The sequence below is a fragment of the Azolla caroliniana genome, unplaced genomic scaffold (assembly GCF_043228905.1).
Source record: "Azolla caroliniana isolate FFs.n. ecotype wild unplaced genomic scaffold, voAzoCaro1.0.p SCAF_14, whole genome shotgun sequence".
NCBI lineage: Eukaryota > Viridiplantae > Streptophyta > Polypodiopsida > Salviniales > Salviniaceae > Azolla > Azolla caroliniana.
The window spans coordinates 13,588,762-13,604,308 of NW_028230449.1; the positions used below are offsets into that span (position 1 = coordinate 13,588,762).

Here is a 15,547-nt window from a genome sequence, read left to right on the forward strand (position 1 = left end):
AAGCACTTCAATTCATATTTCATTATTAATGATTCGTGGTCATCCATTGGGAGAGCAGTGATTCCCTTGGTTCATGTTATTTTATTAGAATCCAGGAAGTCATATTTAAGCTAGAATTTTGTTTGATGGACTATCATTTCAGCATTAAATGATCTTCAGTTGGTCATGATTGGAGATCTAGCTGATGCAATAATAAAGCCTCATCTATATTATAGGTTTTGCTGTGAGGAATATAAGTTTTTCATGAAGCCTTATTTTGTTGTAGTAATTTGTAGCATTTAAGCTAAAGTAATTATTTGAATCAGAAATTATAGATATTTTATTTGTTATCTTGCTTTATGTGTGGTAGTAACAATATGGTAAAATACATAGAGCCTTATTTAGATATATTGGTATCATCACTTACAGCCCTCATAAAGATATTCACTCAACAAGAGTATTAAATAACATAATAGATTGATGTGGTCGTGTCTAACAAACCTCAGTCTAGATACATTGGTATCACTTAAAACCTCCATTAAGATGTTCACTCAACAAGAGTATTACATGGCGAAGATTATGAAGTTGGAATTTGTCTCAAGAAAGCATCACCACACATGAGCATCATTCTTAAGTAAGTCACTCATACCAATTGAGTGAAAGGGATATATCACAAGGGAATGGAACCACTTTGATCCCAATTCAATGAAAATATTTGCCTAAGACTTTACAACTTGTACAAATGAATTTCTCCCCACACTGAGCAAATGATAAATCATGTTTCCCCTATTGATTCATGAAGATAGACATACAATGTCAATCCATCAAATGCTCGAAACTGTCTTGTTTGTTTAAGCAAATGCTATCTTTATACATTTTCCTAGATGCAACAACAAATGACCAATCACTCATAATCTTAACTTCATGTCAAATTGAAGAGAAAATCCTACGTGGTTTTAGAGTGTCACATGTATCCATTTCTTCACAAGAATAATCACTTCTTCACACAATTTGGGCTTGGTTCTTGTGGCTATACACCAATCATTCTTTTCCATTACGAATATTACACAAGAGATTTTCATGCATGAGGCAAACAAAATGGTTTCATATTTGATCCTACGAATGTTTTAGTAACCTCGTGGAGTATTTAATGTGATTCACGTAAATGAGGTTTTTGTCTTTCTCTTTTCTTGCATGGATCTTCTCTTAGCTTACACACATAAACAAACATAACATAGGAGTGACAAGAGGACTACTTTGCCATATTGCCATCCAATCTATAGCCATCCCTATATACAAAGATGTACCCAACTTAGGCTACCTATGGATAACGATTATTGAATGTAGTCATCTTGTTAATTGCCCTAATTTACTTGACTATATATGTTCATTTTCACTAATATGTTCTCATTGGATGTTATATAGTTGGGCAACAAACACCTCATAAATATAGATAGTACCAAACATCAAGTCAAAAGGACATGTAGAGAAGGCCCCCATGTGCTCTTATGTGTATTCATGCTTCCTTGCATTGGGGTGTTTTAACTTGCGGTGAGTGCATGCCCCCCGTAGTTTGACCTTAGTTCTAGGGCAGGGGCAGGGGACAGGGCTGGAGGATTTCATCGATGGTCGTCGTCATCGGATCACACAATCTCCTGCACACGTAGTGTAAACCCTCGTCTTTTGCAATACCAAGGTCGAGGGCAGGGGTAGTGTAGGCAGGCAAAGGCCGGGGCCAATAATGCGAGGCAAAAGGGGAAACTTGGTGAGCAAGGTGCTCGACGAAAAGGAAGGAAGGAAGGAAGGAAGGAGCCTACAAGACACACACATGTACACACACACATAGAGACAGAGAGAAGAAGAGACAAACACACAACCTGAAGAAATCCATTGTTATTCATAATTCTTATAACTTCATTATGTATTATTGCAGCAGAGAGATCTCTTCTTCTTCTTCTTCTTTCTTCTTCTAGAAAAAGCATAAGACTATTTGTTATCAGATTAGAGCTTCTTTTGTCCTCCTTCCCCTGTTTCTTTCTCTTCAAAACAAAAAACTACAGAGGCGGCCCATCCACCTATCATGTCCAGGCGGCGTTTTGGTCTTCTCGCTCTCTACGCTTCGGTTAGTTCTCTCCTCCATTCTTCACCTTCCTTCCTGTTTTTTGGGATTATTTTTTTTGGGTGCACTCGTTGAGTTCGCATTCCTTTGCTTGCACAGATTTTTTGTCGAGGGTTAATCATTAGGTTTCTGTTTCCCCCTTCCCCATGATGGAATTAGGGGTTTAATCAGTTTTTTTATTTTTTTGCATGAGCGGAATTGAACTAGTTTAAGCACGATTGTGATGGTATTACACATTCTTTTCTGTTTCTCCATGATGGATGGAATCTGTGGTAATCATCATGTTGGACTAGTTTAAGTACAGTTGTACTCTGCTATGACATCCAACTAAAAGAGCACCGGAAGTGGGGACTTCGGATTTCTAATCTAAGTTTCATTTTAAGAAAGCTTGTATATCCTAATGTGCTTTTAAGCAGGACAAAAGAATGCGAAGAAAGTTTTCATGAACATGATGATGTTTTCATTACCATTCATGTTGTTCACATGAAGTTGATGATGGAAATTTATATAGGATTACCATTTGGGATTTCTAAATGGTAATGAAATTTGATGATGTTTTTGAATTAAGTTTCACAAGGGAGATAGTAATGCCAATAAGGTTTTCTCTAGGGTAATTAGGTTTTTGCAAGAGTGAAATTTTGGGATTCTAAATCATACATTGAAATTTGATGAATTTTTTGCATTAATTGAAGAAAAAGGAAAGAAGTCATTCGGATAGCTTTGGTAACGGCAATGTTTACATATTTTCATGAACATATGCGTGCAGCCTATCATGTTATGGTCTTCCATACTAAATGATACATGGAATATTGGTGGTGTTTGATGATTCTATTATTCTCTATGCACATACATGTATTCTGGAGAGTTATACTGTCTACAGTTGATGGGACAATAATTTTGAAGTTGAAATTTTTATTTAGATTCTTGTAATGATGATTATGTTAGGAGCGGAGATTACTTCCCCATGGATTTTCAAGCGTACATTCAAGAATATTTGACCAAGGAAGTCAGAAAGGTGTCATATCACCACTTTATAGAACGATTGCATCAGGGTTTTCAAAATCAAATAAGATACCATGTGAAAAGGTGAACTACAACATTTGTTCGAAGGACACTTTTAGGCCTGGAATATCCTTGAGAAGAATTGTAAATGAACAAAATGTTCAAAGGTATTTTCCTGGAATGCAAAGATACTGCTCAAACGAGGCTTCTAAAAATAATGGTGAGATATTAAAAGCATGGTTGGTCTCATTATTCCGTGTGTTTGGAAAACATTGTTTCAAATTTGCAAGAATTGTTGGAGATGTTTTATTTCTTTCGGGTTGCCTTTTTTCAGGATATGAAAACTTCTATCCAAAGCACAAAAAAGAGCTGCCCAAAGGTCGCATTGGATCAACCGAAGAATCTAAAAGTGGTAATGATCTATCCATTATTTACTGATTTTATTTTGATGTTTAATTTACCTAGGTTAAATTAACCAGCTCAAAAGTGTGCATTTTTTCACATGTATGACTGCATTGCTCATGCCTATATAAGTAACAGCATAAATATATTGATATTATAATGACTTGTTTTTGCAGAAGATGGAAAATCAGATGAACAAACAAACGGTTCGGGGACAAGCGATCAACTTAGATCTTTTATAACAACAGCAATTGGTACCATGGTTGTGCTTGCAACACTATCTCTGCGCCAGAATGATGCTCAAGAGGTAACCTTGTCTACTATAGTATGCATTGCTTTCAGTGGTTTCACGTTTTCTCACAAGAAATGACCTATATGCTTTCAACATTTTCTTTGTGAACATTTGTTTTTTTCTCTAGCAGGTCAGCTTTCAGGAGTTCAAAAATAAGCTTCTTGAGCCGAGATTGGTGGACCGTATTGAAGTCGTGAATAAAAATATGGCTAAGGTTTTCATAAAAGGTTCCATACCCCAAGGTGTATCAAATAATGATACACAGCAGGATTCAAAACCTAGCTCAACTAATAATAGTGAATACAAGTATTTCTTCAACATTGGAAGTGTGGACTCTTTTGAGCGGAAGCTCGAGGAAGCTCAAGAGTCTTTGGGGATTGACCCCCATGCTTATGTGCCTGTAATATTTGTTGAAGAGCTTGGTTGGCAACAAGAATTAATGAGATTGGCTCCAACAGTTCTCCTAATTGCAGGTTTCATCTACTTGTCACGTAGAATGCAGAGTGGCTTAGGTATGGGAAGCAGTGGCGGGGGTCTTGGTGGTGGTCTCGGTGGTGCACGTGGGTTATTTACTGTAGGAAAAGCACGCGTGACAAAACTCAGCAAGAATGCCAAGGATAAGGTTTTCATCAGTCATTATGTATATGTGTGATCTAGTAAGCATTGTTTTCACACTCCCTATTGGACATTATGTTTCCACACTAATGCTTGTACATAGGCAACAATAAGGTTCTCTGTAGATGGGAATGCTCACTCTAAAAGGCGTGAAAGAATATTCTACCTCACCAATACCTCTGTAAACTAGAATTTCTACACCGTTGAGAACCTTGTAGCTGCTTAAGAATAGGCATTGAAGTGAACAGTTCAAGATAGAGTGTGAATACCACAAACATAGTCTCTGCAATATATACATAACAGAAGCCTCTCGCTATCATGCCATAAATAAACCCCATTTTGTCTATGGAGAACCTTGTGGCTGCCTAATAATTGGCATTAATATGAACAGTGTCCAAGATAGTATGAATATATAATAATAGAAGCCTCTCACCGTCATTTCATTGTCTTGTATCAATATTATTATCATTTGCTATCTTATTTCATCAAAACACTGTAGTGTGATCAATAGACTAAACAATGAATGCTCAATAAGTTTTAACAATTCATTCCGAAATTAGATTTTGCAGTCTGACTTCTTTGTATTTTCTTCAGGTGTATTTTAAAGACGTTGCTGGATGTGATGAAGCGAAGCAGGAAATTATGGAATTTGTACATTTTCTAAAGAATCCCAAAAAATATCAAGAGTTGGGTGCAAAGATACCTAAAGGGGCTCTATTGGTTGGCCCTCCAGGAACTGGGAAAACTCTTCTTGCTAAGGCCACAGCTGGAGAAGCTGGTGTACCATTTCTCTCAATGTGTGGCTCTGATTTCATGGAAATGTTTGTAGGTGTTGGCCCTTCAAGAGTTCGGGATCTGTTTGCTCAAGCAAGGCAGTGTGCTCCTAGCATTGTCTTCATTGATGAAATTGATGCCATTGGTAGAGCCAGAGGCAAGGGAGGATTTGCTGGATCAAATGATGAAAGAGAAAGCACTTTGAACCAACTCTTGGTTGAAATGGATGGCTTTGGAAGCACCTCAGGGGTGGTAGTAATTGGTGGTACTAATAGACCAGACATTTTAGATAAAGCCTTGCTTAGGCCTGGGAGATTTGATAGGCAAATCACCATAGATAAACCAGACATCAAGGGGAGAGAACAAATATTCCGAATTTATTTACAGAAGTTAAAGTTGGATAAGGCACCAACATATTATTCTGAAAGACTAGCAGCATTAACACCTGGCTTTGCGGGTGCTGACATTGCAAATGTATGCAATGAAGCAGCACTTTTTGCAGTACGTCAAGAACATACAAAAATAACTATGGACCATTTTGAGGCTGCTATTGACAGGATTATTGGTGGTCTTGAAAAGAAGAACAAGGTTTTGCCCATATTCCCTATCTATGTTTTTCAAGTCCTTGGTATTTTATTACCTTGTATTTAGACGACTTTTAATATAGTAGATAGTTTACTATGGTTAGTAAACACAAATTACATTCTGTACCCATATTTTGAGTTATTGGCTTTTCTTTCTTCGCATTATGTGAACATCCAGACTGCTATTGATGTACTTTATGTTGTCATCGCAACAGGTTATGATCAAGGAGGAGAGGAGAACAGTTGCATATCATGAAGCAGGTCATGCGGTGGCAGGCTGGTTTCTCGAACATGCTGAGCCTTTGCTTAAAGTGACAATAGTTCCAAGGGGTACTGCTGCACTAGGTTTTGCCCAATATCTGCCGAATGAGAATCTTTTGCTAACCAAAGAACAGTTGTTGGACATGACCTGCATGACGTTGGGTGGTCGAGCTTCTGAAGAGGTAACTAGTTTGTTTTTTGTTTATAAACTGTATATATGTGAAGTTTTGTCAATCTGTTTATATGTATAAAGTTCTGTTGGCTGTTTTGCAGGTGTTGCTGGGGAAAATCTCAACTGGTGCTCAGAATGACCTTGAGAAAGTCACGAAACTGACTTACCAGCAAGTTGCTGTGTTCGGTTTTAGTGAGAAAGTTGGTCTTCTATCCTTCCCTCAAAGAGAGGATTCATTCGAGACATCGAAGCCTTACAGCAATGAAACAGCAGAGATGATTGATATAGAAGTCCGAGAATGGGTTTCAAAGGCATATGTACGCACTGTAGAACTTATTAAGCAGCACAAGGAAGGTGTAGAACAGCTTGCACAAGAGCTTTTGAAAAGTGAAGTTCTTCGTCAAGAGGATCTGAAAAGGATTCTGGGTGAGAGGCCATTCCAAAGTGCAGAGTTGAGTAATTATGACAAGTTCAAGCAAGGTTTTAAGCATGAAGATGAAATCGGAAATCAGGAAGAGAAGTCCGAGGATGTGACAGACCCGGCCTCAATTGAGGGAACGCCTGCATTATCTTGAAACATGTGGCCAAAATCGGAAAGAATTCCCATGTATACCTTTCTCTCTCACCTTTGTACAGTGCTCATTTAAACCATGCCATCAACTGCTGGTGAATGATCTCCTTTGTTGCAAGGATCAATCGTCAATTTATTTTTGTTTCTGTTGTTCTTGTTTGGGTCAGAAGCTTTCTATAAATGTACCCTTAGAATGAAAAAGGTTTTTCACTTGGGTGTATTAGTGGCCCCCCACCACATACACACACACAGATGTTTTGATGCATCTGTTCATACATAAGAATGCAGCTGTTTTTTCTGGACTCTGTTTTAGGTTCTCATTGATTATGAGATCTGAACTGTAAACCACCCCCCAAAACAGGGGATAACAAAAGATGTATATGTTTTGAAATGTTCCAGGTGCAAAACATCAAATAAGGTGGTATGTATACAGTTTTCTCTATATTATGTATATATTTTGTATTTAACTATACATATATTGAATGAATTATTTCCTCTATTGAGAGCTTTGAACACAATTCAGTTGAATTTTTGTGCTCTCATTAAATTGGTGAAAACTCTTTGCACGTTTTTTTCTTCTCAATGGTGGTTGAGAATGAACAATAAATTATTAAGATTTCTTTATGTTCTGATTTTGGCATAGAGTACTTGTGTAAGGTCAATGTTGATCGTTATGAAACATATTTATCCGATAGTCATGAAGATTTCCATCCAAATTGGAAGAAAGAGATCCTTGCTGCTCTACTTTTCACTAATCTTCTTCTTGTTGCTATTGGTTTATTTGCTCAGCGATGATTCCAGAAATTGGGAGGGATTGACAAACTGAGAACAAAAGACATTATGATGTGAGAATTTAATAATTATGAAAAATGAATCATGAGATTCAAATGATTGATTAAGTTGAACTTGCAAAATTTGAAAAATGGGAATGCTTGACCTTTTCATATGTTCTATTTGATTGATCTTAAATTGCTTTAGTTTGCTAAGTCTATCAAGACATGTACAGTTGCAATGCAACACAACACAACACAACACAACACATGCCCTACAAACTTCAATATAGCTTCATGATTGAAAACCATCCATGGATCATATACTATTATCTCCATATGGCCTTTTGCATTTTGTCCCCCCTCTCATTGCTCGAGAACCCATTTGAAACATTCTTTTGAAACCTACCAAATGCTTGATTCGAAATCTTAACACTATTATCTCTATATGGCCTTTTGTATTTTGTCCCCCCCTCTTAATGCTTGAGAACCCATTTGAAACATTCTTTCGAAACCTGCCAAATGCTTGACTTGAAATCTTAACGAATGTTTTGTTGTCGTAGTGAGCATTTTAATTAACGTTAAACAAATAAAAAGGAGAAAATAAGGAACAAAGGGTGTTAGACCACTTGATCACCCCCTAACAAAGATATAGATCCAGTCCCCCGTCGATACCATATGATCGAGTTCAGGCTTATTGTACCTTGGGTTTGAAGGAGGAACACATAGATGTAACTAGAGCTTTGCGACACTATTAGAGTCTCTATATAATCAACTCTCCCTTCATGAGGGTACATTAGGCTCAAACCTTTGGTCCTTAGTTGTTTCACACTTAGAATACTTTGTGGAGGTGGACAAGTCATGAAACACTCAAAAAGTTATCTCCCACCAGTAGGATTGAGAATAACTCATAAGGACTATGTCTCGTTGATATATGCTTGGAGCTATCATGAGGAAACTCCAAAATAGGAAGATACTATTCCCATTCTTTAGGTTTATTGGTGACACACACTTCAAGCATATCCGTAATGATTTGATCAACACATTCTATTTGTCCATTAGATCGAGGATGGTTTTTGGAACTCGTGCTCAAAGTAGTTTCTAGTTTTTTAAAGCCTTGCATGTAGAAATCACTAGTAAACATAGGATCTCTATCACCCACTATATTTATTGGTAACTTATAAAATTGGAATAACTCATCAACAAATTTGTAAGAAAGTCTTGAGTTGTCACTGTAGTTTCCATTGCAATGAATCTAGCAAATTTTGTTAATCTATCAATAACCACACAAATGGCATCATGACCTTTCTAAGTATGTGGGAAACTAACAAGGAAATCCATCGATATACTTTCGCATTTGTTATTAAGAATATCCAAAGAATGTAAAATACCTACAACCTTAAGTTGTTGAGTCTTGTTTACTAGAGGTGTCGTGTCATTAACATAATATTCTACGTCAAGATGCACTTTAGGCTAAAACCCTTATTTCTGAAATATCCACATGTAGCTATTTTTGGTGTGTTATGTTTACCAACAAATTGTGACAGATTAGGCATAGAAGCCAAGGATTTAATTATGGTTCTTCTTTGATGTATGACCATGACAAAATAAAATTTCTAATATTGCTTTCTCAAGATTGGTAGGATCCTTATCATGGACTGACTTGTGATAATCAGAGTTAGGAGTAAAAGACATAATCATTGAGGGAAGAAAATTTCCAGTTGGAAAGATTAAGTAGGTGTTGTGCTACTTTAGTCTTATAAGGAGGAAGTTGGAAAAACTATTTCTTAGATACATCAACAAGTCCTCCCATGCATTGAGCAATTTTTGTCCATTGTGAATCCCATGCCACATAACCGATAGCTTTATTATGTCATAGCTTACGGTTGACATAGGAAATCTTGGTATGATCGGGCTTGAAGTAGAGCTCAAAATGAGACTCCCAACGACCACGCCATCTGTGAATAGTTTCTTTGGTTCTTTCCTTCTTATAACCCATGTAAGATTTCATGAAAAAGGACGATTCACCTATGGTTTTCTTTCATGAAAGAACTCACGTACATATCAGGCACATGAGGCTCAAGAGCTACGTGAGATTTTCGAAGCTAAAAAAGCTCAATCAAGGTGGAATTGAGGATATATTGTATTTGTTGCACCATTGGTAGTAGTTGGTGTGTTGGTTTGCACCATTGGTGGAATGGCATATGACTTATCTATATCATTGTTTTGCGCTATTGAGATGTCTTAACAAACAATTGGTAACATCTAGAGAACCATGCTTATAAAAAATAATATTTTTGGATAAACCTTGACAAGTATTTGATGAAGATTGATAGAGAAAAAAAACGAGTACAGAAGAAGGGAGAAGAGAACTTCAATTTTACTAATACAATGAGAATACAAACTTTTTACATCATAAATACAACCACAAACTAAATAAGTAATATCACCCTATTCCATAATGTTCACTGTTTCTTCTCATCCTTCCAACTAAGACTCTTCTAGTCTAACTTCTTCGAAATCCAATCTTCTTCTTCCTCTTCTTCTTCTAAGTATCCTTGAGGTTATGTAAGGCGCTCAAGAGTTTCATGAATATATCCTAAACACAAACATCGTTATCCTTTTTTGACACAGACTTACTATGGTTTATCACGATTTCTTCTATGTAGCTCCAATTTCCACATGCAAGATATTGTTGGAAATCTTGTGTCAGTAGCTTTTAAGTAATTTTTTCTTTCTCAACTTGGATGTTGGATATTGGATGAAGAAGTTTATGAGCTTTTTTTTCTAATTGAATCTTCTTATCCATGACATTTTTTTTTTTCTTTTTTACTTTTTTGAAAAATGCATTTATCTTTATCCATTTGAGTTTCTTCGTTCTTCGATTGTTATGATGCTTGATTCCTCAATATTAACCTTTATTCTTGATTGCCCGAATTTCCAACGTATTTGCAACAATCTTTCCTTTAGAACAAAAACTGACTTCACAGTATCATTCAATGAAAAAATCTCATGTTTGTACCCCTAATGGGCGTGTGAAGAAATGTTTCAAGAATAAGGACATTATGGTAAACATTAAGGTTTTTGTTTTCTAGAAAAATACGACTTCGCTAACATTAAGGTAATTTAAGTTTTTTTTTTTTTCAAAAAAAATAATCCTTCCATTAGTTATAAAATTTTGCATATGAGATTAATATATACAAATCCCTGTAGGGACGCGATAGGTCCATCTTATGTGGATGCCCACCGACTCAATAAAGGGGGAGGTCAACCATTGCTAGATGAAGGCTAGTCGTCGTCTTTCAACTCCATTGGAGTCGCCCTTGAGGCCATCATATTGGCTTTTTAGAGTGGCTACAACTTCACTCCATATCTCTTGCATTAACACTATTGGTTGCGCGGTTTGGTTGGAGAAGACCCGTCTACACCGTTGTTTCCATAGAGTCCAAACATAAAGTTCTTTTGGTCTGGAAAATTGCAGTTCAGTATTACATTGGGCTGGCCAATTCCAACACAACTTGAGATTTGGCATTGATAGGAGTTAAGTGGACATTGTCGATGGTGGAGTAAAAAACCTCTTGTGCTTTTATCACCACAACCATCCGCTCCTGATGCTCGTATTGTCAATTGGGGCATGCCACGATAGCCAACATATATTTCCCCACTTAATTAAGCCTTGCACTTGGCATAATTGCAATAAGCGGCCAACCCCCTACCATATTCGATGGGACTCTGGGCAGTCCCACAAAGCGTGTCAGATTGATTCTATTGCATTTGGGCACGCTACATAATCAAGAGAACTAAGGTTCCCACGCTGCCATGCACCAACCGGTAGTGACCTATGTATTAATAGCCATTGGAAGGTGGTATTTTAAGTTTTAACAACCATGGGAGAGACATAAAAAAATGTTAGTTCCTTATCTCTATATTGAATGACGATGGAGGCTTCCAAAGGCTCAACCATAGTTGTCTACCATAAGGCATTATCTAGGCAACTAGACTATAACAATAAAATGTAAGCAATATGCCTAGTTTGGTGGTTTGTCTCTTTAAGTTCAACTCGAGGACCCCCAATTGCACATTTTTAAAAAATGCAAGAGAATGCCGATGTATAGAAAAGACATCTCAATGTTTAGTATTTCTCTCATCCTCAGTGGGTTGATCGCGTGTGGGACTCATGTAATTAGCGACCAAAGTCTTAGATAAGTTGGGGTGTTTATTTATGTCATCCTAGTGCAACTTGTTGTCCTTTAAATTTTATTTTTGGGTCTTGAACATATATGTAGATATAGATATCTATATCCGACCCAATCCAATGGTGTTGTGTGAATAGGTGAGCCTACATGTATATACACGTAAGTTTTCTATGTTTAGAATTATATGCATATTTATATATAGAGATATATGGATATTTCATATCCTACGTAAAAAAAACACACTTGATATATTCGATTGTGAAAAAGAAAAGCACACCTAATATCCAAGCTGGAAAAAAAATCGTAATCGATATCCAAACAAGGAAAACAAAAAGCATACCCAATATCCTCATCAAGAAAAAAGTATACCCATTTTCAACGAGGAAAGGAAGTCCCCATAAATCTATATATAGTGATAAATTTAAAAATAAAATAAACGACATCTTATGGCAACAGTAACATATTCCACAAGTATCATTGAGGGTTTAAGGTTTAGCATTTGTTTTAACTATATTTCCAATGGCATATTGTCATCCTTGACAATTTCTCTTTACCTTGTCAAGAATGTGTTGTATCATGTATGTACACCATTTCTATCGATGACATGAATTGATTGAATGTAGATGTCTCTAGACATGAATTGAAGGCCATTCCAACAATCCATATAGAATCAATATAACTAGTTAAAAAGGAGAAATAAGCTACTTTGGTCAAGGAAATGTTGGCATACTAATCGTTTGTAGAGTTAGAGAACTACACGTAAGTTGTTAAGCATACACATGGGGGAAGTTAAATTCAAATGAATGCTATTGTGAAGCTATATCCAATGAGGAGTCAAGGACAAAAGAACAAATGCATAATGTGCCTTAGTTTAGATATGTCATGGATAATACTTACTAGTTTTGACTTAAAAGAGGAGTCTGCCTAGACTTTGATCGGAAAGGTAATAGTTGTTGGTAATTCTTCAACATTTCCATTGCTTATCATAATTACATATGATGAAGAGATTGCATCAAAGTTATCACCAAACTCGGTGAACAATCCTTACTATATTGGTCATACACACCACATGTTATTTACAAGGATAAGTTATTGCACATTTTCTAGAAAATATTTGCAATTGAACCTTATTCAAATCATAGGATGGCTATCTTCTTTAAGTCCCTTGGTAAATATGATTAATAAGAATGGTGATTTTAGCGAGTTATATTTATAAAGATTTTCACAATTTAATACCATACCACTCCCAAAACAGCATAAACTATCTTTAGATATTTACTTTCAATCATGCTTGTTGATTGAGATCCATGCTTAAATAAATATCCTAAGCATCACAGATTTTGCTTGCATAACCTAGTAGAGTTGTCTAATATGAATGGAGATGCTTTTCGGGCATTGTATTTTTTGCTATATTAATCAGCACTTTTACATTGACCTCTCTTGATTCATCAACTTTGCTCCTGAATATTATTCAATATGTTCCCAAAAAAATGTTAAAAATATTCCATGTCCATGAACTAATGACCACACATTATGGGCACAACACACTATGATGTAGTCAGACCTATTGACAAAATGTGTACCTACCACTGTGAAAGATTTATACAAAATCCTTTACTTGTGATATCTTCTTTGATGATTCTTGCCTTTAATGTTGGATGCTTGAACTTTCCAAATTTACCTTTTCTTTCTAGAATTCGTTGATGTTTTCCTACTTGATTGATTCCTGGTCGATTCTTTGCTACTTGATTCCTTTGTGGTCAATTCTTCGCTAGTCAATTCTGTGTTAGTTGATTCTTTGGTTGCCTCGCCTTTCTTCAAGAAGCCGTCCAAATTTATGCACCCACCCACAGCACAAAGCATGGCTAAGGTGAACATGGGTAAAGCAAAGACATCACTGTCCTTTCCACCCAGAGTATAGATGTACCAGAGCACTATCACCATTCCACATGCACTAACCAACATCATGCCAAGGATAGCGAAAAATGTCCCGATAATGCATAAGTAGCAACCGATTTCAAGACCAAATTCAGACATAGACTTTTGTAGATGACCTTTGTTAGCCATGTTTGCATCCTTCAAGACATTGCTCCAATTAGGGAATGCAAAAGGTTCATTGTCTGCAACAATAGCTTCGATCTTCGAAAATGCTAATCCTGGATAAAGGAGGGTCTTGACAATGGCTTCCGGAGCTCCATTAGCGAGAAGACTAGCGGCGACAACCTCTACCGGACTTGAGCACATCCCTTTATGGCAAGGAACACTGCAAGAGGAAGGGAATTGTAAAGAAAAAAAAAAGCGTTAGTTAAATCGTCAACCGATTACATTTCAACTAGAATATTCAACCGCCAACCACTAAAGAAAGAATAACGATACAAACAAGTGACCAAAAAACATATTATATAGACTCTAAATGAGAATCAATGCTTTCGAGCATTGCCTCCGAGAAAAACAATACCAACCCTTTTAATTAAGTGACACTCTCAGCCAATTCAGATCATTATTCAAGCTGGGGAATGAACATGCAACCATCAATGTGATGCATGTACCTCACCACATTGTCGCATTCTGCAATAATTCATAGTGACAAGCTCTCTTTGAGAAAATTCAGTCTAATATCTTTGAAGAAGCTATTTGCATAGTTTTAAATGAAATATCATAGCCATTGGCACTCTCATCATTCTGCAATATTCATACTGACAAGCTCTCTTTGCGAAAATTCATTCTAATATCTTTGAAGAAGCTATTGCATAGTTTTAAACCAAATATCATAGCCATCGGCACACTCATAATTTGGGAATTATAGTTGACCGAACATTTTCCCCATATATGATTTCACCCTGATTACATCTTAAATAGAAAGTTTTCGCTTGTAGGAACGGCATAATACAACATATATAAGGTTCATTCCATGTGCATTTTCCAAATAGATTTGACTCATCACATGCATTAAGATTTTCTTGCATCATTTCAACATGATAGATAGCATCCAAAAGAGAAGTTTTGATGTGTATGAAGGGATGATACAACCTATGAGTCATTCCATCTGCACTTATCAATAAATCGTCGATCCAACACACAAGAAAACCACAAAATCATGAATTCAGAATCATTTTTCGACCTCGATTTTATTGTGATTGTGTCTAAGAAAGAGGATTTAGACTGCACAATGGAAATAATATAGCATATACATCTCTACCAGACATAGGAAACTGGAAATTCAGAAAAACAAATTCCAACATAGTTCTCCCCCCCCCCCTCAGATCGCACCAAAAAATAGAATGTGTTATCTTTTCAAAAATGATCAAAAGCTGATGAGGATTTCCGAGCCAGAAGACCTGCAAAAAGAAGAGGAAGAAGAAGAAGAAGAGGAAGAAGAAGAAGAAGAGGAAGAGGATGAATGCTGTTACTGACCTGAAGATAGGGAAAGAGAAGAAGATGACGAGGACGTAGAATTGAGAAGCCCGTTGGCTCCATCCTCCGAAGGTCTGATTTGATCTCACCCCGGCCATAGACACTGTTCTGCCCTACTCTGTTCTGTTCTGTTCTGCTCTGCTCTGCTCTGTTCTGCCCTACTCTGTTCTGAAGTCAACAAAAATAAGTTATAAGTTATAACATACATACATATTAGTGATATTACACACAAATATACATACATATGTACATACTGATTAGTGGTGGCCATATGTTTTAAATTTTAATGAACAAATATGTAAGAGTGAAGTCAATTGTGGTGTATGGGTAGGGATGGGCACCCACATGAGAGATTGGGGCTCTTCACACGCACGATCTTGCGCACATCCACTACTA

General features: G+C 36.6%; 2 protein-coding genes across 2 annotated transcripts; one reads left to right on the plus strand and one right to left on the minus strand.

Moving 5' to 3' along the window:
- The first annotated feature begins 2,020 nt into the window (after positions 1 to 2,020).
- Positions 2,021 to 7,270, plus strand: LOC147855519 (ATP-dependent zinc metalloprotease FTSH 8, mitochondrial-like). Its single transcript, XM_087330178.1, has 8 exons — positions 2,021 to 2,101; positions 3,044 to 3,320; positions 3,435 to 3,512; positions 3,679 to 3,809; positions 3,925 to 4,416; positions 5,004 to 5,771; positions 5,983 to 6,210; positions 6,302 to 7,270. The coding sequence occupies exons 1-8, from the start codon at positions 2,060 to 2,062 to the stop codon at positions 6,773 to 6,775; spliced, it is 2,490 nt and encodes an 829-aa protein (XP_087186304.1). The 5' UTR covers positions 2,021 to 2,059; the 3' UTR covers positions 6,776 to 7,270.
- Positions 7,271 to 13,109: 5,839 nt separating this feature from the next.
- Positions 13,110 to 15,332, minus strand: LOC147855520 (uncharacterized). The gene is made up of 2 exons (XM_087330806.1): positions 15,152 to 15,332; positions 13,110 to 14,000 (listed from the first exon to the last, which is right to left on the minus strand). The coding sequence occupies exons 1-2, from the start codon at positions 15,247 to 15,249 to the stop codon at positions 13,415 to 13,417; spliced, it is 684 nt and encodes a 227-aa protein (XP_087186932.1). The 5' UTR covers positions 15,250 to 15,332; the 3' UTR covers positions 13,110 to 13,414.
- Positions 15,333 to 15,547: the final 215 nt, after the last annotated feature.